This window comes from Abramis brama (assembly GCF_963993115.1).
Source record: "Abramis brama genome assembly, chromosome: 19".
NCBI lineage: Eukaryota > Metazoa > Chordata > Actinopteri > Cypriniformes > Leuciscidae > Abramis > Abramis brama.
In genome coordinates, this window is record NC_139981.1 from 1,746,671 (window position 1) to 1,770,134 (window position 23,464).

Genomic DNA, 23,464 nt, shown 5'->3' on the forward strand with positions numbered 1-23,464 from the left:
GGGCCGGCGGGTCGCGTCAGGAAGTATCGTGTGATATCAGGTCTCGCGATGTAACAAATTGCTTTACGGCACTGCACACAAAGCTAGGAAAACTTTGTCGGAGGACGAAAGAAAGGAAACGGCAGACTGACCGAGCAAGGAGTCAGACTCGAGTAAATATCGTTCTTGTTGATGGACTAGTAGACATCTTCAGAGGTTATCTGTGCCTGTTCGATGTCCGACGCTTTGTAACGCGTTCTGTCAGGAGGAGAAATAGGGATAGCTCACAGATGAAGTTATTACCGAGAGCCAGACAGACTCACGGAGGCGATTGGCATCTCACAACTTGCACTTTATTCCCCAGTCGAACTCGTGTAACTGTCTGTCACCCGTTCTAACGTCCACATCTTTACTTGATAAACAAAAGTAGGATAAGAATGAGCATCAAACTGAAATAACCCGCATACGGGTGTTCGAGGTGCACATGATACAACACAGACTGCCGACGACAGTTCAACAGGGCGCGCGCAGCTCTTAAAGGGGCCACACCTTATTTCCACTCGTTACAGCTTCCATCCTATTGAACAGGTACCGGTATAGAGGGCGGAAGGGATCAGGCCGTGAGTGCAGAGACAGCTCTGCGCGAGTGCTATTTACGACAGTAACGTTAAATACAAGTACTCCACAGCGACTCTAGGGGTCGTTGTTTGACAAAAACGGAAAGCTGCCTAGTGTGCCTTTAACAAACACAACCTTTGATTTTAATGACGTATTAGTAAACTACCTTAGTTAACATGAACTAATAATGAACAATACTTCTACAGCATTTATTAATCTTAGTTAATATTAATTTCAACATTTACTAATACGTCATTAAAATCAAAGGTTGTGTTTGTTAACATTAGTTAATGCACTGTGAACTTACATGAACAGCTGTATTTTTATGAACTACATTAACAAAGATTAACTAATACAATAACACGTTTTGCTCATTGTTGGTGCATGTTAGTAAATACATTAACTAAAGTTAACTAAAGAACCTTATTGTAAAGTGTTACCCTTTTTTTAAATTGAGAAGGTTTGGCTCTGACGGAGAATGAAAAGTGACCCTGATGTTAGTGTGTCTCAGTTTGCAGCACAAGTACTATAATCAAGAGCATCCCAGCATGCATTACTCTGTCAGTCTGACTATCCCGTTCTCTCGCACAGGAAGCTGGTGTGTATAAAAAGGTTTGGTTTGCCAGCAGCTGTGACCGCAAGACAGCAGAGGATGCTCTCATTCGCTCAGCTAAGGCATGTCCGACTTGCACAAAACAACACTGATGCATTTCACACAGACATTGCATTAGAAATTCCTGCAAATTCCTGTAAACCCTGAACTATATTACATCAACTCTGCCATTATATCAGATCCACTAACAGTTCATCACTGCTGTTCTTTTAGTAAGAAACCAAATCCGGCTTTGATGTGTACACACACATCTAATTTCTTTAAAAACAGTCATGCATTATTATTTAAATCAAAACCTTTTGTGAAAATACTCATTATTGCAGACGCCAAGCAAATGCAAGTGTCCAATAAAACACTGATATATGCATCATGCATGTTGATAATGCGTGATGACACCTTTCCAAAGTAATTAACATTGTAAATCTTGCTAAGTTTTTAATATTTTCATTCTATGTACATTTATAACACTAAATTGTATGTAGGGACGCACGATATATCGGCCACCATATCGGTATTGGCAGATATCTGTTCCTTTTTAATGTTAGCGTTATCGACTCGATAAGAAAATTTGGCCGATATATTAAAGCCGATAAATAATGTATTATTTTCTTCAGCTGAGACTCTTCAGATGCAAACTGGTCGACATGATGGTTTTGAATCGCTTGAAATATGATTGGAATAACTTTGAAAAGGAAAATACAGTTAAGTGCAACATGTGCTGTCATATAGGATGCATAAAATTATAATGAGAACATCATAATTAGGACATGGCTTTTAATGGTGAGACTTTTGTTTTTGTAATCAGGCTCTCAAAAATGATATAAAAATGTGCATTTAGATTTATTGGCCAATATATCGGTTATCGGCTTTAAAAAAATATAAAGAATTAGGCCTATCTGTTATCGGTGTCAGCCAAAATGTTCATATTGGTGCATCCTTAGTTTGATGTTATATGACCATGGCATTAAATTTCATTAAACTAGTCGACACTGCTGTGTGAGTTTAAACGGCTTAAATAAATAGAATTAAATAAAACGGCTGGGGGAGAGGCTTTCTCTCTTCGGATCCATGTAATCCGGATCCTCTTTTGGAAAAATCACAAGAACACTGAAATGGATGTTTTCTTTTGCGACTGGAGCAATGGAATGGAAATGTTTAAATAAATGAACTCAAGAATGACTAATATATTCAAAAACAGAAAATGTAAACAAGACTGTTGGCAGACATTAGAAATGTGGAACAAACAGTCGAATGTTTATCAGACAATGCAGATAATCTGAAAACATCACAAATGATTACCGGCTGCTATTATTCCAGTAGCTAAAACATTTGAGCACGGCGCTTGCAACGCCAAGGTCACTGGGTTCGATTCCCAGAAAAAGCATGAGCTGCTGATAAAGTGTGTACCTTGAATGCAATGCAAGTCGCTTTGGATAAAAGCATCTGCCAAATGCATGAATGTAAATCTCAGTCTATCCCTGTTTGAGATGTAGCTAATCCGTATGTGGCTTTTTGTCTGATTGTATTTCAGGATGGGTCGTTTCTGCTCAGGAAGAGCTCTGGTGTGGACGCACAGCAGCCGTACACACTCGTGGTGTTTTACAACGGCCGAGTTTACAACATCCCCGTCCGCTACATCGCTTCCAACAAACAATATGCTCTGGGGAAAGAAAAACACGGAGAGGAGGTAAAGAAGGACATGGTGATACACTGATCCTAAATACAATTTGGACACTTAAAAGTCATTAAACAGAAGTTGCTATAGTCTTTTCTTCCCTATTGTAACGTATATCCAAGAGAATCGGCTTCTGGAACAAGAACACGTGTAGGCGGGACTTGATTTTGTCCACTGGGAATTGATTGGAGAGAGGGATAGTTGCAGGTCGATTGTGAAATGCTACAACAGAAACTAACTCGAACACGCAGCTTTCGCAACCAATTTGCGGCGTCGTAATTTAGAAGCTGCATCTGTTAGGATAGTGATGCAACCATCCTGACTATCAGGATAGTCAGATTGCATCACCGGTTACACACACTGAGTGGCAGAAACACTGAGCGACAGCATTGGTTTTCAGCGTGAACACACAAAACACATCTAAAACAGGAAAGAGCTTTGAAATTGACTGTATTAATAGATTTGACAAGAAATCTGAGGTATATTTTTACAGACTGCTGAAAGCTACAGAACAGAGATGAAAAGAGAAATGCATCGCTGCAAATCATTGAAACAACTGGACTTCAGGCAGAGAAAGCGGGATTTGCAGTTATTATGTTATATGCAGAATTTAGGGGTAAAATCATACACTATATATTGTATTGACAACTCCTCAATTAAATATTTACCATTGTATATTCTGCATAATTGGATGTTTTTAAATAAACACTAACAAAAAACTACACAAGTTTTAGGGCTGGACGATATGATGATATATATAACATTGATGTAAGTGATCACCCGGATTTAGATCTATATTGTATTTATATAAAGCGTTCACAGACAAATTTGCTTTATGTATTTCCCCGGCATCGAAATCAGGCTCACATAAATGTCAGGAAACATGATTCCTGCTAGCCTGGGAAAACCCAGACTACTTCCGGCGGATTTTAATTCTCTCTCCAGGATAGTCTGGAGAAGAGCCCATTCAAACTCATTTCTGTGCCGCCGAAATCGCGGCACCAATCAGAAACGTTGGGGGAGGGATTTACATGATGACGATAGCGCAGTGACGCTGAAGGAGATTTCATTACAAAGATGGATGCCGCCGTGGAACATCACTCGTTCGAATCAGTTATCGCGTCTGTTTTGAGTGATTTAAACTTACCGTTTTCGTTAAAACCGGAGCAAAGAACAACAGATGTTTCTCCGTCGCTCTGCATACGTCATCTCCTTCATCGATCTGATTGGTTTTAAGACTATCCAATTGCGCCCAGAGGAATTTGAGCTACGTCGGTTGGTGACGCCCCTTTGGTTTCAACTGAGAAGGGTCTGGTTTTAACCAGGCTAGATTCCTGCTGGATGCAAAGAAATTACACATTACTGGGTCCCTGTGTCAACACAGCTGACACAAGGAAACACACAACACAGCCAACACAGGCAAACACACGACACAGCCGACACAGGGAAACACACAACACAGCTGACACAGGGAAACACACAACACAGTTGACACAGGGAAACACACAACACAGTTGACACAGGGAAACACACGACACAGCTGACACAGGGAAACACACGACACAGCCGACACAGGTAAACACACAACACAGCCGACACAGGTAAACACACAACACAGCCGACACAGGTAAACACACAACACAGCCGACACAGGTAAACACACAACACAGCCGACACAGGTAAACACACAACACAGTTGACACAGGTAAACACACAACACAGCCGACACAGGTAAACACACGTGCTTGAAGAGTTTTTGTTTTGTTGTTTTAAAAGACCATCAAGCGGTATCTCTGGTCGTAATCAGTCCTTCACTGACCAATCAGTGTTCATAAGCAGAATGCTAGCGTGTTATGGGCAACAACAACTCAACCTGTAAGAAATCGAAAGGACATAAGTACTCGTTCATTCAACTTTCGACTTATAACCCGTGTTGAACTTGCAAAACCTAGAATCAAATCTTAGATTTCTCAACGGCAATCGGGTGAAAGAGACAAATTTAGCCGTCTAGCCCCATAGACTCCCATTCATTCTGCACTCATGGGCGATCGCCCCCAGTGGAGCTCTGGTGGAACTACAACCAAAATTCAGTACAATAGGACTTAATAGGGAGTGGCCAAGGTCTCCGTAGACGGGCTCTGCAGATTCCCATACTTGATTGATTGATTAGATGGTTGTGGTTTGCTACTGGTGGATCTCTGTGAATGACAGGTTGCCCCGCCCACGCGCCAGTAAACACATCATCAGAGAGAAGTCGCAAGAGGGAGGGGAAGTTGAGGGCTTTTTTAAATGTGCACGGATAAATCATTTATAATAAATGCTGCAATATTCCATTTAAAAAAAAGAAAAGAAAAAAATTGTCCCTTTTGATTTCAATCTCACATTTAAATGGCATTCAGATAAGAGTGATTAAGTGTCCAAATACACTGCATGTGGTGAAAAGAGGTAAAGTTGTCAGCTGTCAGTCACTAACTATCATCTCTCTTTACTCTGAAGCGTTTCAGCAGCGTTTCTGACATTATTGAGAACCACCAGAAGAATCCTCTCGTGCTGGTCGACTCACAGAGCAACACCAAAGACTCCACCAAACTCAGGCATGCAGTGAAGCCATGAAACAACCACAACAACAGCGCGAGCTGAAGACTGCAGGCTGACAAATATAACTGTACTGACATATAGCTGTATGATGGTTTCACATCTTACCTTAATAGATGATGGAAACAGATCCACGCTTGCGAAGCTGGGACTTGCTGCTACTTTTATAACTTATTTTAGTGAATGACAGCGCCGATCAAGGCGCGCGCGGAGTGCGTTTCCAAAACAGCCGCAGTAACAGAATTAAAACAACGCGGTATTTTTAATTTGACGCGACGGAAAGCGAGACGCCGAAAATACCATTCAAGATTATGGTCCGTGTTTACATATAGAAACGATCTAAAAATACAGCAGCAGAGAAGAGAGCAATGTTAAGCCTATATGAAGATATGCAAATAAGGTACAGTTGTACAGTTTTTGTGTATTTGTTGTTGAATCATTGTATAAACATTTTGTTTTATATCAAGTGTGTGCAGTAAAAAAATAAACATGAATCTTTTTACTTAAAGTTATTGTGTTGTGTACTTTGTTGAATAAAAATTATTCATATAAATTACATTTATTTTACATAAGGTGGACTATCACGTGAGTTGATCAGGAGCATGCAGGCTGTTTTGCAAGAGTAAGTCAGATCTACCGATAACAGTATAGTATAGGCCTATAATAACAATATTTGTATAGTAAAAAAAAAATTAGGCATAAATAAAAATGACTTCTTTTTAACCACTTAGGAAACAGTTCTGTACATTCGATCCACATTCATTGACTGTAATTTGGTTTACATTACTTTTTTAGGTTGCAATAACTGGAAACCTTGTGGGCCACTGAAGATCTAATACTAGATTTGACCATCAGTTGACCTGCTATATATATATATATATTAAGTTAAAAGCCCAGTTACATGATACTTGTTCTCAGTGTTTGGGGTAAGGCATTACAAGTAACATGAGTTACATAATCAGATTTTTTTTTCAGGTAACTGTAAAGTAAAATGTACAACAAAATACCTGAGTTACTTTTTCAGATAAGTAATGCAAGTTACTCCCATGCATTGACTGACAGCTCTCCTGTCCTCATGTTGAGAGGAACTGTAAGTGCAGAGACGTGTGTAAGAACATGATGGTTATTGTCGTTCAAGACTAAATGTGAGCATGCATTTACTCATCTCACTTGCACAAAAACAGATTCAGTATTCCTCAAAATGAATAAAAACTGAAATGAAAACTCAGAATATTTAGCAAACCTGCAGTAATTAAATGTTATATACTTTATGCATTTAATCTCACTTTATTAGCCAATGTCTTTGCTGCTGACCTTCAGTGATCCGACTGACCCTGCTCCCTCTACTGTACAGGCGAGAGTTTGCATGTCCTTCAACCTGAGGCTTATTCATCTCACTTTTGGTGGGAAAGGGCCTTTAGATTTGCCAAAAATAGAACTTTTTTTTGTTTTTAAAAACAAGCAAGCAAGCCTAGCCCAGGTTATAAAGTCATGCAAAAGTAACTTAACTTATTACTTTACATAAAACTATCACACAATTAGTTAGTAGTTACAATTAGTTAATTTTAATAAATGAATTAGGAACCTTAAAACTGTGAGACTATTTTAGGTGAAACTTTTAATTTCCATTTTTAGTCTTTTGTTTTAAAAAAGATGCATTGCCAAAATACATTTTGTTGTAAATTTAAAGCAGTTTGTTTGTTAACCAAAGCCTGTTTTTTTTGTTTTTTTTAAATAACCTAATTTATTAGTTATAATTAGTTATTTTTGTGCGAGTAACACAATATTGTGACACGTTACTTTTAAAAGTAACATTCCCCTTCTCTCAAGAACAAAATCTAGTCCATCTAGTCTTAAATTAGGATCATTTTGGTGAGTTTTGGTGAAAGTAAAATTTCATTATCACCATATTTCTTTAAGTGTAAAAAACTGACATGCATTTAGATAAGAGTTTGATATGCAAAACTGTGTAATCAGAACAATAGTGTTTTTCTTAAATCAAAACAAAAACAAATACATGTTCAAAATAATTATGTTTATTTATTTACTGGTAGCTCTAGAGGAACTCAGAGTCTCAGGTTGTGTGGAGGCACTTCTACAATACAGCAACACAAGGTGTCATTCACAGCTGTTAGTGCGTATACCAGTGTTTACACTTCTATACAAACACAAGAGACACAGTTTCTTTGGTTTTCAAGTTAAGTGGATCAGAGGCCTGGAATAAAGACCGTCTTCAAATGTATGATATTCAGAAGGAAATTCACACCACTGTTATAAGAGCTTCAAACTTTGCAGTGCAATCAAAAGTCAGTGAGGGTCTCATTTTTAGTCGGTGAAAATAAACCCTTTACTCACGAAATTATTATTCTGATCATATTACACTGATCTTAAAAAATCCTTTGGCTTCATAAATGATTGACTACTGAGACCACAACATCACAGTTTACATGATCCTTTAACAATCAGTAATACATTAACAATTAGATAAATGCAAGATAATTAATTTAAACTATTAATTAAATCCTTAATCAAACCCATGTAACGTAACATAGCCAACTGCATGCTGAAAAAATAAATATAAAGACAATTAGCATAAATACAAAACAGATTCTCAGTTTTAAACGAATGCTTAATATGAACAGGCAATATGACAAGCTAAAGCACCTTTGAAAGTCATTTACAACGGATCAACAATCTACTTTTCATTCTGTAAACATTCCAGTCACAAAACCCTAATTAAAGTTGATTAGTAAAGCAAAACGGAAGTAATGAAGAGGTTAAACTACACATGCACTATGTGTTTCAAACACCAGAAATAAAATGATAAAACAATATATTCAAAAGCTACATAAAGTATTAAGAGTGTAGCATCAAACACAACTGTTCATTTACTCGTTCAACACACTTGCTCTATTAGTATTAATCTTACAGCAGTGGAATATTATAATATTACCTGAGGTCTCTGCAATAATCTCACGAATTATGATGCATCACAGTATCGTGCGAGATGGATTTGGTCTGACACAGTGATTTTTAATATATTAACTAATGCTCTGTATTTTTTCACATTGTGGAACAAAATAAATAACGCTTGCTTGTGTCGACTTGAATAATCAATCATATAAATTGCCACCCAAAAAAAGGGTTTAAAAGAATATTACTATAAAGAATGAAATATCAAATATCCTCAGATTTGGACCTGTGTTTTTCTCGCCCTGAGATTTGCATAGTAACCCTGATTCACAGCACTTCTTAAAAATGGCTAATTCCTCTATCTGTTAAAGAGCAGTTCCCAGCCTCGGGTTGCTTCCATTAGGTGTCTCTGTCCGTGTCCCACCCAAGCTTCCTGGTTTCTAAAAATCCTCCCGCAGAACCAGCATCTAAACGTTGGCTGAAGCACAATGCTTTCTGATACTGTTGGTACCACGGTATACTTTCTTCCGCACACTCTTTTAAGCCTCAGTTTCAAGCTGAACCTTTCCTTGACCGTCCCGTTCGGCCGTTCCCTCCTGAAATGGGATGCGTGGCAGTTACCGATGAGGTTATTCCCGAAGTCATCGCTGTTGAAATCTGAGAGAGCTCGGAGAGTTTTCCGAGAGAGTACGACCCGCTGCACGGCGTCTTTGTGCTTGTGGACGACTTTCATGATGTTCGTCACCTCGGGAATCTCAGTGTCGGGATGGTTGAGAACTATAACAGGCTGGTTATCCCGTGGGATTTGAACGGATTGTGAGGAGCTGTAGGGAATCAGTCGAAGTGTTGTGGGAACGTCTCGAGCCACCGGTTGCCAGTGGAGGTCTGATGCCGTGACGTCTTCAGAGGCTCGAGTCGAACGCTTCTGGGATTTACTGACGGGAGAGTCCGGAGAGGACGTCTCTCCCATGCGCTTTCTGTTCAGTGATGCAAGAGGGCCGCTCGACTCCCGGGATACACATGTGGAAGAGGTTGAACCGTCAGGAAAGATGATGCTGGTGTCGACTGGCTTGGATTGCTGGTTTGGGCCTGATGGAAACAGAAGATAGTTTACATGCTTTAAAATGGTTCAGCATGCTAAATGTTTCATACTGGTGCAAATACAATTAAAAATAATAAATGTTAATTTAGAGAAAAATCAAGCATGTTTAATTATGAATCAACATGCACCAATGCTACAATTTTCTATAGGTTATAATCATTTGTTAACAAACAACAAAAGTATTCATATGATTGACAGGCGACAGTCCGTGTCCTGGTTAAAATTGCTTATTTCTCTGGATTTAAACTTTCTTGGAAACACTTGGGATAATGTAAGTAAACAAATCAACACAATATATAACATTGTTCTAGTGGTTTTTGAATATTTTAATCCAAAAATCTTACATAGTGTGCATTAAACAAACAAGTATTCATTACTTCAATGAGCTCATTGTTTCTGCCTTAAATTATTACATTGTTTAAATTAATACATTTTTAGCTAACAGTGTACATTTCTGAAATGCATAACTTAGTCTCCTCTGATAACAGATCACTATTGTACTGTGGACTCGTGCATTTTCTGTAAAGCTGCTTTGAAACGATGTGTATTGTGTAAAGCGCTATTCAATGAATATGAATTGAATATTTTAATTATTGTGTTAAATGTTAAATATATGGTGGAAAACATGTTTAACATTTTTAATGGCTATATTTTACTTAATGCATTTGTTGAATCTTTTTGGAAAGATGGTTACCGAGCAATTTCAGAGTAAATAGATTTTGTTTTTAAATTATGATAATATTGATAAATGTCAATGTCAAAAGGATGAAAACCTTAATATTCTATTATATGATATCTATACAGCAGGGTTCTCTGATGATTCATAATATATTAAATGCACCATATGCAGAACTATCTAACATTCATGATATAGGAAATCCTGTGAGAGCTGCTGATGACTATTGCAGATACAGACGTTCATAAATATGAATAACTAGGTTTGCAGTCAATTTGCTCTCACGTGTTCACGGACCAGCTTTGACTGTTCCAATATGGCGCACGACTTCAATATAGCGGCTCTCTAATGTGGTATCCATGTTTAGATATCTATGCATGTGACCTTAGATATATATGGAAGTGTTTAGGAAAGATTTCAATGTTTTGTAGGCCAAACAATGAACATCACTTACAGCCTTTTCATTGACCGCATTATTGTAATAAAGACGCGCGCATTTTCTGTAAAGCTGCTCTGAAACGATGTGTATTGTGAAAAGCACTGTACAAATAAATTAAACATGCAGTCTACCTTCACTAAAAGCCCATGGTTTTATGTAAGTCTTGAAGGATAGACACCAGCTCTTACTCTACACACCTTTTATGATTTTTCATGGCATGATTTTTCCAGGTTTTTTTGTTGTTGGTTTTTTTTTACTCCAAAACCAACTAGCAAAAATACAGTCAAACCAAAAATGATTCAGATATAATTTTTGATGTTTTTTTACTAGTGTGTGCAGGACACTATAGTTCATTTATGTAAGTGAGGAGAGCAAAATAAAGTAAACTGTGATAAATTATACCCAAATATTCTTCATACAGTGACTACCAGTAAAATTTATAACAATTTGGGACCAAAAATTATTCAGACACTTTGACCTGATCATGTTTTGCTGAAGTGTTTTTTCTTTAATTGCTAATGCAACCTTTTTACACACAGACTGAACAAAATGAAGCATTGCTTGGTGATTGGTTGAGCTAAACTGGTATTATCTAATTGTGTAGTTAAATTTAACAGCTGACAGATATTCAACATAATTCATGTGTGAGACAGTCTAACAGAGTTCTGCTCATATTTCATTACCATTTTCTAAACTATAGCGAATAAACTGATAATGTGCGAAATGTGTCTGAATAAATTTTGATTTGACTGTATATTCCATTGAACACAATTTCCATTGCATTTGAAGAATCAAAACATTTCCAAAACTGTTTTCCATGACCTTGGGAACACACAACAAGTACACTTTATCCCAGCGGATTGCTTACCTCCAGTGCACGTCACATCTGGCCGAGGTTCTTCAGAGCAGTGATGTGCAGATATCGTCTGATCCTCTCGCGCTTCATCCAGCGAACGACTGCTTGTTGATAACGGCAGCTCATCCACCGTCTGATCCAGGTCTGGAGCGCTCTCCCTCTCACAGTCGCGCTGACCCACCGGGACCGGAGAATCCCTGGGGTCCGTGTTGTTTGTGCACTCGTCAGCGCGACTGTGAAATAACAGGCCCTCATCTTCACTTGGAAAATGACACAACGTCTCAGCCAAATCCTTCAGGGGAGATCTAGCGGATGGACTAATGCAATCAAACCCTGAGATGGAGCACGAGTCTGTGTTTGAGTGAAGGTTTGCATCTAGTGTGAGGTTGTGTTCTTTATCAAACGCTGCACTAAGGAGTCGGGAACTACATCTCTCTTCCGAAGATCCCGTATCCGAGGTCAGATCGCTGTGACAGCCTGAATCTCCTTGGCATGCGGTGAGGTTTTCCTCGGATTCACTGAGGGCTTTGTCTTGGCAGTCTTTCCCTCTCTTTGCATGAATATCCACTTCGGTGCAAGAATGCGTTTTGGTCTCTCTGGCGTTGCATCCGTTGAGATTAACGTGTGTATCGCAGTCAGTGGGTTCCTGATTGTTGCATCCATCTTTTTGTTGGCTTTTTATCCTTTCAACCACTGAAGACAGAAAGTCCCGCTGAGCTACGCACATCTTTCTTTGGGATGAAGACCTTCTAGATGTCACCTGAGCACGAGAACAGTTTCCTGAGACAGTCGAATTCGATTCGATTGGTTTAGCGATTGGTTGATAGGCTGGTTTCACAGTGTGAGGTTCAACACAATGAGTCGAAACATCTCGCTTGTTTGAAGGAATGACTTTGAGAACTAAATGCTTTTTGCCATCCACCATCTTGAACCCGACCACTTTTGTAGTGCAATCTGGGGGGACAGATATATTGTTCTTCTCCATAAGTCCGGTTAGCTTATCTTTCCCAGTGCGGCGCAGGCCTGGGTGTGGCGCGTCACATCGCTTAGCATTCGCTTGTGACGGACAGGGTGTCGTCGGCACGGGAGGAACAACATCAAGCTCACTTTTGAGAGATATAGGCCAGTTATTACCACTACTAACAGTCCTTTCAAGAAACTGCTGCGTTTCCTCCAAGGTCTTCTCTGGATCCATTAACAAGCCATGGTTGTCCAGTAGACCGGGTGTGGATAATGGTAATAACTGGGATGCCCATTGGGGTTCTGGTTTTGGAAGCAAGAACTTAAACTCTTGGGACGGGTCATTGTGTTGTTTGCAGACTTGTGCACGTTTTCTCCACCAATTTCTTCTGCTCCACCTTTGACGACATGCGGCAGCCATGTGCTTTAGGAGAGTGTTTTCTTGTGCCGCCCTCAAGTTAATGCTTTCTTCACCATTGCTTATGATTGGTGCCGAACACGAGTGACATATAAACTGCTCGATCTCTTGGATGGAGAGTTTGCATGTTGGACAGTAGTACTGACCATTCAGAGAATGGCGAGTTTGACAGTGTTTGGTTAGTTGGGGAAGCGTTTGCTGGACGTTGTCACTACAAATCTCACAAGTGAACAAACAGTCCTCGTGATGCATTCGGTGCCGTTGAAGCGTAGTGAACACTGATGTCGAGAAACCACACATGTTGCATGGAAACATCGGTGGGCTTCCTTTGCCTTCGTGGACAATCGTAAAATGCATCATTAATTCGCCGGGTGTAAAGGAGATGCCGTCGTCGCACGCGGAGCAGATGAACGTGTTCACAAGGTGTCGTTTCTCGAACTTCTTTGTTTCTTTCTGTCCGTGCGGCGTAACATTCCTCTCCTCTTTCACAGTGTTTTGTTCATTGGGAAATGAAAAGGAGGACTTCCTGAGACGGAGGCGTTTATGCCAAATGCTCCTCTCTTCATTCCCAACCTGAGCGTCAGGGTTGGCGTCGACTCTGTTCATTTTGGATGTACAGAGCCCTACACAAGACAAGGAGAAGTGTAACATTTAGATAGATCATGCTTAAAACTCAACAATCAACATAACATTGGTATCATACTTAATAATCAATGTTATTATATTTTCACAAGTGGTTCTGGTTGCAGGACTGGGCAAAAAAATCATCAAGGCTGCATTTATTTTGATCAGAAATACAGTAAAAAATATAGTATAATTTAAAATAGCTGTTTTCTGTGTGAATATATTGTAAACTAATTTATTCCTGTGATCAAAGCTGAATTTTCAGCATCATTACTCCAGTCTTCAGTGTCACATGATCCTTCAGAAATCATTCTAATATGATGATTTGATGCTTAAGAAACATTTATGTTTATTATCAATGTTAAAAAAACAGCTGTGCTGCTTAATATTTTTGCAATTAAATATTTTCTTTTATTAAAATTGATTTTTTTTATTGTAATATTTCACAATAATACTGTTTTTACTGTATTTTTGATCCAAAAACAATGCAACCTCTGTGAGCAGAAGAGACTTCTTAATGTTAAAATCATTAACATATTTTACCGACCCCAAACTTCTGAATGCATGTGACGTGTTGTTAAAACTGTGCTCGTTTATTACATTTACTCTCGTCATTTTGAGCAATTATTGTACTGAATGATGTGCAATATTGTGTAAACTGGACATTAAATGGAAATTAATAAGCATTTATGATCAAAATCCATGAGCTTTCCACACAAATATAACAAAAATCAAAATGAAAACACTGTCACATATACAGTAATTACACAACATGTTCAAGAAGGTCTTCGAGAACAAAACCTGATTACCTGAAGACTACAACATATTAATTACAATTCAGGATGTTTGAATTACCCTATGTGTGTGTTCAGTACTATGTACTATGGTATTACCATGATCTTTGAACATGGTATCATGATGGTAGGTTTTCACTTACATTTTTTATTAATTACATAGTATATACACTAGTCCTCTTTTTGTTATTGGTTTACTTTACAACTATTATTCCTTAACATAATCATTTTCTGGTTTAAGGTTAGTTTAAAGCAATGTAATGCTTATGCAACATGTGTATAACAAATACACTGACTTTAATACCAAGATGCTTTTGGACATGTACCATGGTAATACCATGGTATTCTGTGAAATACACTTGACTTCCATTGTAATACGATAGCCGTTCAGTCCCATATGTTATACATCACAGCACCATGAACATCACTGTATTGTAAGCATAGTTTAATACTAATCTTCCTCACATCTCTGTCTTCATATACGCATACTGACCCATGCAACAAAGACGTGTAAGAAATGAATTAAAAGCAATGAAGGAGCACATGCATAAACATGCATCTTGAACTGCACAAGTTAAATTATAATCAGTTTGCACCTGTGGTTCAGTTGCCTAATTCCCCCTGTCACAATGCAATGAACGTGTTATAAAGTTTTAAAACAAATTTAATGCAATGCATTCTAAAAAGCAATGCAAATAGCGTGCGATAGAGTTTACTCTAGTAACTATGCAGTCCTGCTTATGTAAAGTTGCCCAACAAACATGTTTCAAACTGCTATATCTGTCATGCCATTTGCGCGTGCGACATTGCATTCCCGCTTGTAAAACTTTAAATCTTCTTCAAAGTCAACGTTTACGTAATGCATATGTGAAAACGCGTATAAGTGCATGTAAAACTGTCGAAGGTGATCAGACTTACAGCGCTTTTCCGCCTCCCGTCCAACCAGAACCAGTCAACCGCGCACGGCAGCCATGACAGTTCAATCCGGGGACAAAAGCAGCTCAAGCCCGTGACACGAGTGGATTACCTGCGTGCCACATCATACTGTTGCCTAATTGCATTGGCTAAATTGCATGCATTTTTTTATTCAGCAATGCTTAGTTTTGCGCTAAGTCGTTGGTTTGGTTTTCTCTCATTCATGCAACAGATTTGAGTCTGTGCACAGAAAAGTAGAAGCCTATGAAGACAGCATGTGCTTCCTCTTTCAACACAACATCATTCAGCACTGTTTATAACCACCATATAGAGCCACTGTTAAACCTTCACATGACACTGATGTGTGGAGCACTTTACTGCATGCTCTTTCACCAAAAATAACAATGTGAGAAAAGTGCATGCATGCATTATAACACTGTAGACATTTTTTATTTTTATTTATAAGTTACATTTGTTTATTTAAATCTATTTCTGTTTTTTTTTTTTCTCTAACTTTTTTATTCTGTAGTGAATTCCTTTTGGTGCAAATCAATTTAAACTATTAGTATCACTTCTGGAAGTAATATATTCTAATAACTGTATAATCCTGCAGTGTAGTACTAGTCCTACTTTTAATGAATAAAATACATATATGTTTATTATTGCATTTGTGTGGTAAATTGAATATGGAATTGATGTGTCAAATTACTCTGTGTGTGTGTGTGTACTTGTACAACTATCTTTGTGAGGACCAGTTTGAGTGTTAGACCATTGGAGTGAGGACAAAGAGAGTAAAGTGAGGACATGTTGGCCGGTCCTCAGTTTCTGAGAGCCTTTAAAAGCCTGTTTGAGGGTCAAGACTTGGTTTTAGGGATAATGTTATAATGAGGTTAAGGGTCGGTTTAGGGTCAGGGGTCGGGTTAGGCACTTAGTTGTGATGGGTAAGGTTAGGGTAAGCGGCTAGAGATTGCATCGTGTCAATGAATGTCCTCATAAAGATAGATGTACAAGAAAGTGTGTGTGTGTGTGTGTGTGTGTGTGTGTGTGAGAGAGAGAGAGAGAGAGAGAGAGAGAGAGAGAGAGAGAGAGAGAGAGTAAATTCCATGCAGTTAACCATAAAAATGAAATAATAAAAGATATGATATCTATTTCATGCAGTAGAAGTGCATTCGTACCAATTCAGTTTTTAAAAAAAGTTGTAGTTTAAAAACAGGGGTTATAAATACCAGTAAACAGATGTTAGTAGCGCAGGAACACCAGCCATTGTTGAGGAGAGCGTGGCCTCTAGTGGTGATATAGTGTTAAAACAGGCTCAAATACATTTGCACTTTTACAAAAAGCTATTACTGAACATTGTGATTCTTCTCGCATCTCTGTCACGTGCCATTTTATATAACCACATATTTCTTTTCTGTGCAATTCTGTGATTAGTATTTTCTTTCTCGCAGCATTGACAAAAGTTTCGTGCCTTGTGATGACGCTGATGAAAGATGAGTTCTGATTGGTTGCTCTGTGGTTGTAAGGCGTCTTCCGATTGGCTGAGATCCGCACTCGCCGTGCCGTGTATTGCTATTTGTTACTCTTCTTGTGAACACAATAGTGTTGATGAACTTACTTTGATTTACACTTTGATTATCCGAGTAGGTTGGCATTGTACTGTCTGTATGCAGGCGTCTTTGTGTGGGGTAAGTACTTAACTGATTCTAACCTTTTGAGGAAAGCTTACAACTTACGGTTGTAGTGCAATTCTATTTGACATGAGTTTATTACAACACATTTGATTTATAGTAGGTTAATGCATGCTAGTAAGTTGCATTGGTTCTCGTTACTTGTTGCCTGTGATCTGCACTGAGTTGGTTTGACCCAATAACTGTTGTGCACAACGAGGAAGACTCAGGCTTGTTACTCATGATCTTCTCCTCTTGATTGAGGATAGTGTTGGACCAATCAAGACCTCAGTCTCTCCGTCATCAGTGCTGATTGTTGCTCAGGCTTTGATTTGTCTTGGGATGCATTGAGGTGCTTTTGCTCAATGAAGCTGATCTGATCTTCAAAACTCAAATATTCAAGGAGCCCAATGGAGCTGGAGGGACAGTGGTGGAAAGGAGAACTTGCAGAGGACATCTATCAGGCCCTGCGTTACAAAGTTTGTATCCCTGTCATTGTGTTATTTGGTGCCACTGAAGCTGTGTTTATGATATCATGCACAAATCAGTATTACAAAATTATTATAGGAGTGAAATTGACTATTTGGTTTGTATAATGTGTGGCAGGCATGCATGCAAATGCAACTTTACTGAATTAATGTAAATGCAACTTGCATGCATTAAAGTTGTATTTGCATGCATTAAAGTTGTATATGCATGCATTCAGTAAAGTTGTATATGCATCCATTTAAGTTGTATTTACATGCATTCAGAAAAGTTTTATATGCATGCATTCAGTAAAGTTGCATATGCATGAAGTTGCACATGCATTCAGTAAAGTTTTATATGCATGCATTCAGTAAAGTTGCATATGCATGAAGTAAAGTTGCATATGCATGAAGTTGCACATGCATTCAGTAAAGTTTTATATGCATGCATTCAGTAAAGTTGCATATGCATGAAGTAAAGTTGCATATGCATGAAGTTGCACATGCATTCAGTAAAGTTTTATATGCATGCATTCATGTAAATGCAACTAGAATGGTTGCATATGCATCTTTGCTTGGCTATTGCACAAATCAGTCGTTAATAAAATCTTCAATGCAGTAAGATTTTCTTATTGGTATGCATAAATGCATGTATGTGCAACTTAACTTGGTTATTGCACAAATCAATATTCCAAAACATCTTAATTGCAGTGTGATTGTCTCATTGGTTGTCTTACAGGAGCTGCGGTTGCCTGCATATAAAGGCCAGTCCCCACAGCTGAGCCTTAGACGATATTTTGCAGACCTCATCGCTATAGTCAGCAATCGGTTCAAGCTGTGCCCAGCGGCCAGACACTTGGCTGTTTATCTGCTGGACCTGTTCATGGACCGCTATGACATCTCAGTACAGCAGCTTCACATGGTCGCTCTGTCCTGCTTGCTTCTGGCCAGTAAGAGTTTACTCCTATTGATCATTACTGAAATTAACACAATTCCTGCTCTTATTATATATGATACACAAAGCACACCACATTGGAATGTGCCATAACCATGTTCAACATGCAAACATCACTCACATTTACTTCTGAAAATGCTAACATCTAGTTGAAGATACTGCAGTTCATCAGGGGCTTCATTTATAACCGTTGCATCGCACAAAACAGGCCCTGAAAGAGGCATACGCCACTTCCCATGCATAAGTTGTGATTGCTTAGCGCATGATAATAGCAGAACTCATGCTCTGCGCAAATATTTTCACGCAAATAATGATCAATAATGCACAATAAGGCTCTGTTTCCAATAAAAATATAAAGCAATTAAAAATACTATTTGGCCAGTGGAAAAGATTGACAAAAAATGTCTCTCTATTTTATACTATTTTATTTATTTATTCAAAAATAAATGATTTTTAACAATGTAATGTGACGGCACATCCGTGTCTCATATTTTCCTAATGTCTTGTACCGTTAAATATGGGATCATATGGATGAATATGCATATCCAAATGATATACAGATGAGGATATGCATAGTAAAACGAGGCGTTGTAAGCTCCATATATGGGTGTTTCGGGGAGGAGACGCATGTGCACAATCTTCCACTAACTGGGATTTATAAAGGGAATTTTGTGCAGGTTCTTTTATAAGCCTGAATATTTTTTGGCTTTCGGGCGCACATACACTTTTAGGAAGGATCCTATGCACAGTTTTATAAATGAGACCCCTGATGACAAAAGTAAAGGTGTGTGCAAACGTTTCATTTCAAAGTGTTTATTATCCAGGTAAGTTTGAGGAGAGAGAAGACCGTGTCCCGAAGCTGGAGACGCTGAACAGTCTGGGCTGTATGAGCTCTATGAACCTGGTTCTGACCAAACAGGGTCTCCTGCACATGGAGCTGCTGCTCCTCGAGACGTTTCAGTGGAACCTGTACCTTCCCACGGCTGCCCACTTCATCGAGTACTACCTGCCGGTCGCTGTGAACGAGACGGACCTGCACGACGGCTGGCCGATGGCTTGCATGGAGAAAACCATGCTTTACATGTCCAAATATGCCGACTACTTCCTAGAGGTGTCTCTGCAAGGTGCGGCGTCCAGTCCTGAACTCAATTCACATTTATTTGTATAGCGCTTTTCACAATGCACATCGTTTCAAAGCAGCTTTACAGAAAATGCATGAGTCCACATTACAATAGAGTGATCTGTTATCAGAGGAAACTGTCTAAGTTATGCATTTCAGAAATGTACATATACAAATCAGGTAGATAAAAATATAATAATTCAAATAATGTAATAATTAAAGCAGAAACAATGAGCTCATTGAAGTTGTTTGTTAACAAATGATTATGACATTGAGAAAAATGTTGCATTGGTGCATGGAGTTTGCGTTATATGTAAATTCACATGCATTGCATTTTCACTGGTATATGAAGTACATGATCTGCAGAATCAGAATGTTTGTGTTTCCTGTGTGAAGATCATGCATTTCTGCGGTTCGTGCCGTCCCTGGTTGCAGCGGCGTGTGTGTCGTCCTCACGGGTGATCCTGCGTTTGTCTCCGTCATGGCCTCCGCGTCTCCAGCGTCTGTCGGCGTACACCTGGGACCAGATGCTGCCCGCCGTCGAGAGACTGTTGATGTGAGTTTGAGCTTTTGAAGAGTCTCTTCTGCTCACCAACGCTGCATTTATTTGATTCAAAATACAGGAAATATCATTACAATTTAAAATATCTGTTTTCTATGTGAATATATACAGTAGTCAGCCTTTGTGGATCAAAAAAAGTGGATCAAAAAAGTTCATCAAAGTTGTCCTAAGACAAGAACGGGTATTGTACAAAATTCATGTATAACTTTGATGAAAGGTTTTGATCCACTTCAAATGTTGACTACTGTAGTAAAGTGTAATTTATTCCTGTGATCAAAGCTGAATTTTCAGCGTCATTACTCCAGTCTTCAGTGTCACATGATCCTTCAGAAATCACTCTAATATGATGATTTGATGCTCAAGAAACATTTATGATTATTATCAGTGTTGAAAACAGTTGTGCTGCAGTTTTGGGTACGTAAGATTAAAAAAAAGAATACTTTTATTCAGCAAGGGTGCATTAAATTGATCTAACATTTATAATGTTACAAAAGATTCTATTTCAAATAAATCCTGTTCTTTTGAACTTTATATTCATCAAAGAATCCTGAAAAATAAATGGATCATGGTTTAAGCAAAAATATTAAGCAGCAAAAACTTGTTTCAACATTGATAGTAGTAAGAACCATTATTAACCAATTGAGCACCAATAATAATTGAGAAGCAAATGAACATATTAGAAGGATCATGTGACACTGAAGACTGGAGTAATGATGCTGAAAATTCAGCTTTGATCACAGGAATGAATTACACTTTACTATATATTCACATAGAAAACAGATGATTTACATTTTAATAATATTTCAAAAATGTTACTGTATTTTTAATCAAATAAATGCAGCTTTGGTGAGCAGAAGAGACTCTTTCACAAACATTCAAAAATCTTAATTATTCCAAACTAGAAAGTATCTCAGTGATACTATAGCACGGGTTTGACCTCATTGAAACTTTTGTCAAGTCCCAGTTTTGCTGAATTAAAGGACTGATGCATAATTCAGCATTAATGAATCACTCATGCCGTTGCATGCTTGTGTATTATAAAGCGCTCGTACAAGGTGCTTATAGTGCTTGAATTTGACTTTTTTGAAATTTAAGTCTTGGAAAACCCTTGAAAACAGCCATATTTCTGAAAAAGTGTTTGAATTATTGGAAGACAATCGGCTATATTAGAAAATTGTGTTTAATTTTATTGATTTTTTTTTTTTTTTTCACAACCGTCTGATATTAATATAGAGCCATTTCACATGGCTATGAGCGTAATATTGCTCATATAATTATTCAAGTATATGATAGAGATTTCATTCTTCTGATCAATTATATATTCAAGGGAGAAAAAGTCAGTTTGAATAAGGAAAGTGATATCTTTCTTTGTCCTAGTAATGGTTAAAGTTACCACAGCCGTTGCATGTGCTGCACTTTATTTGTACCATTTTTTTATTTGTCTACTTACCTTTTATAGAATTTGAAAGATAATAAAGATATTGTTTGATAAGTGAGATTCTGATTGTAGTCCTTGAAAACCAAAAAAGTAGTGCTTGAAAAGACCTTGAAATTTCATTTTACAGTATCTCTCTCTCTCTCACTCACACACACACACACACTCACTCACTCACTCACTCACACACTCACTCACTCTCACACACACACTCTCTCTCACTCACTCACTCACTCACTCACACACTCTCTCACTCACACTCACACACTCACTCACTCACTCACTCACTCACTCACTCACTCACTCACTCACTCACTCACTCTCTCACTTACTCACTCACTCACTCACTCACTCTCACACACACTCTCACTCACTCACTCACTCACTCACACTCACACACTCTCTCTCACTCACTCTCACACACACTCTCACTCACTCACTCACTCACTCACTCACACTCACACACTCTCTGTCACTCACTCACTCACACACTCTCTCTCTCTCTCTCTCTCTCTCTCTCACACTCACTCACTCACTCACTCACTCACTCACACACACACACACACACACACTCACTCACGAAAAAAAATTTAATTTAATTTTTTGTTGGTTATGGCCAAAATAAAAAAAACAAGTTATTGGCTATAGGTACAGTAGATGCAGAACATGCTTTAAAGGCATGGTGACTGCTAGAATTAAAATTGAAAACACATATTTTAAATTGATTAATGATATTCAAAGGTTCTCCAAAATATGGTCTGTGGAAGGAGTTTTGTGTGAGGTTTTGGATGACATGTTGGTTTTAAAATTTTAAAGATGTTTAAATGTTATGTGTTTTTTTTTTTTTTTTATTGTATTATTATAGGTGACTTTTTGGATTATATGATCAGATAAGAAATCTGGTATCAGGAAAAAGTTAATGTTCTAATAAAGTCGTGTTAATATCTCTCTCTCTCTCTCTCTATCTCTATCTCTATCTCTATCTCTATCTCTATCTCTATCTCTATCTCTCTCTCTCTCTCTCTCTCTCTCTCTCTCTCTCTCTCTCTATATCTCTATCTCTCTCACACACACACACACACACACACACACACACACACACACACACACACACACTCTCTCCCTCTCTCTCTGTCTCAGTGCTCACGACAGTGATGTAAAGGAAGCAAACAAGCAGAAATGCCAGCATCAGCAGACGGTGTATCCCGTCCCGGGTCAGAGCGGGTCTTTGCACCAGTACATGCAGCGTCCGAACACACAGTACATGCAGAACTGCCAGCCGGTGGTCGTTTCAGCGCAAGGTCCCGCCACATACCTGACGTCCACAGCGCCGATACGAGGCCTCGGACACACACAGAACATGGACGCCAAGGTGAACGTGCCTGGACGAGCTTACCAGCCCAGCGCGCTTTACCCCTGCTTCGACAGGTGATGGAGACGGGACGGGGAAACGTCGGGCCTCTCCACTGCACAGGGGCGAGTTTGTATTTATTATGTGCAAATGTGGGATTGCAAACACCACTACCGCTCTGAAATACGCATATGCATTTACATGAATGCATGCATACACAACTTTACTGCATGCAAATGCAACATTCTGAATCCTTTTTAATTTAAGTGATTAGAGTGAAGATTTAAATCAATAATGTTCATGAGGTGTGGAGTCATCCCAAATGTGCAATATTATTATAATGCTGTCATGCACTTCCCACTGAACACTATCTTGTGTTAAGTTTACTTCAAAGCATTATTATTTACAGGCATCTTTCTAAATGAAGACATCATGGTAGTTTGAAGTAACTTAAGTACAAGAAAATACTGTTTTTACCAACACAAGCAAGTGTTATTTTGCTCTACCTCACTGAATGTAGACCATTATTGTCTTGCGACCTTACAAATGCACTTTGGTATAGTGTTTTTCTTTTTCTTTTCTTTTTTTTTTTTTAAATAAAAATGCAACATTTCTGTTGTTACACTGAGGTTTGTATCGATTTGAACGTGTTTATTATTAAATTCACCCTTCTCTGATTCACACAAACATTCACATATGCAACTATTTGTCTTTATGAATAGTTCTACCT

The 23,464-nt window shown here is 38.4% G+C and overlaps 3 protein-coding genes across 6 annotated transcripts in view; 2 read left to right on the forward strand and 1 right to left on the reverse strand.

Moving 5' to 3' along the window:
- blnk (B cell linker) overlaps window positions 1-5,988 on the forward strand; it is a 33,491-nt gene extending 27,503 nt beyond the window's left edge. For all 3 annotated transcript variants that reach the window (XM_084092279.1, XM_084092280.1, XM_084092281.1), the window contains 3 exons: window positions 1,189-1,272; window positions 2,742-2,897; window positions 5,382-5,988. In XM_084092279.1, the coding sequence (XP_083948405.1) occupies window positions 1,189-1,272; window positions 2,742-2,897; window positions 5,382-5,498 (357 nt within the window). In that variant the 3' untranslated portion in view covers window positions 5,499-5,988. The remainder of the gene's footprint in view (window positions 1-1,188; window positions 1,273-2,741; window positions 2,898-5,381) is intronic.
- A 1,508-nt stretch (window positions 5,989-7,496) lies between these two features.
- znf518a (zinc finger protein 518A) lies at window positions 7,497-15,321 on the reverse strand. Its single transcript, XM_084092664.1, has 3 exons — window positions 15,181-15,321; window positions 11,479-13,467; window positions 7,497-9,482 (listed from the first exon to the last, which is right to left on the reverse strand). The coding sequence occupies exons 2-3, from the start codon at window positions 13,448-13,450 to the stop codon at window positions 8,752-8,754; spliced, it is 2,703 nt and encodes a 900-aa protein (XP_083948790.1). The 5' UTR covers window positions 13,451-13,467; window positions 15,181-15,321; the 3' UTR covers window positions 7,497-8,751.
- Window positions 15,322-16,713: 1,392 nt separating this feature from the next.
- Window positions 16,714-23,363, forward strand: ccnj (cyclin J). Of its 2 annotated transcripts, none has more exons than XM_084092666.1 (6): window positions 16,714-16,862; window positions 17,114-17,323; window positions 18,051-18,261; window positions 19,091-19,390; window positions 19,783-19,942; window positions 22,524-23,363. In XM_084092666.1, exons 2-6 carry the CDS (start codon window positions 17,255-17,257, stop codon window positions 22,813-22,815), a joined length of 1,032 nt encoding a protein of 343 aa, XP_083948792.1. In that variant the 5' UTR covers window positions 16,714-16,862; window positions 17,114-17,254; the 3' UTR covers window positions 22,816-23,363. The 2 variants fall into 2 exon arrangements, with proteins under 2 accessions (XP_083948792.1, XP_083948791.1); XM_084092665.1 differs by having other exon boundaries at window positions 16,725-16,862; window positions 17,248-17,323.
- Window positions 23,364-23,464: the final 101 nt, after the last annotated feature.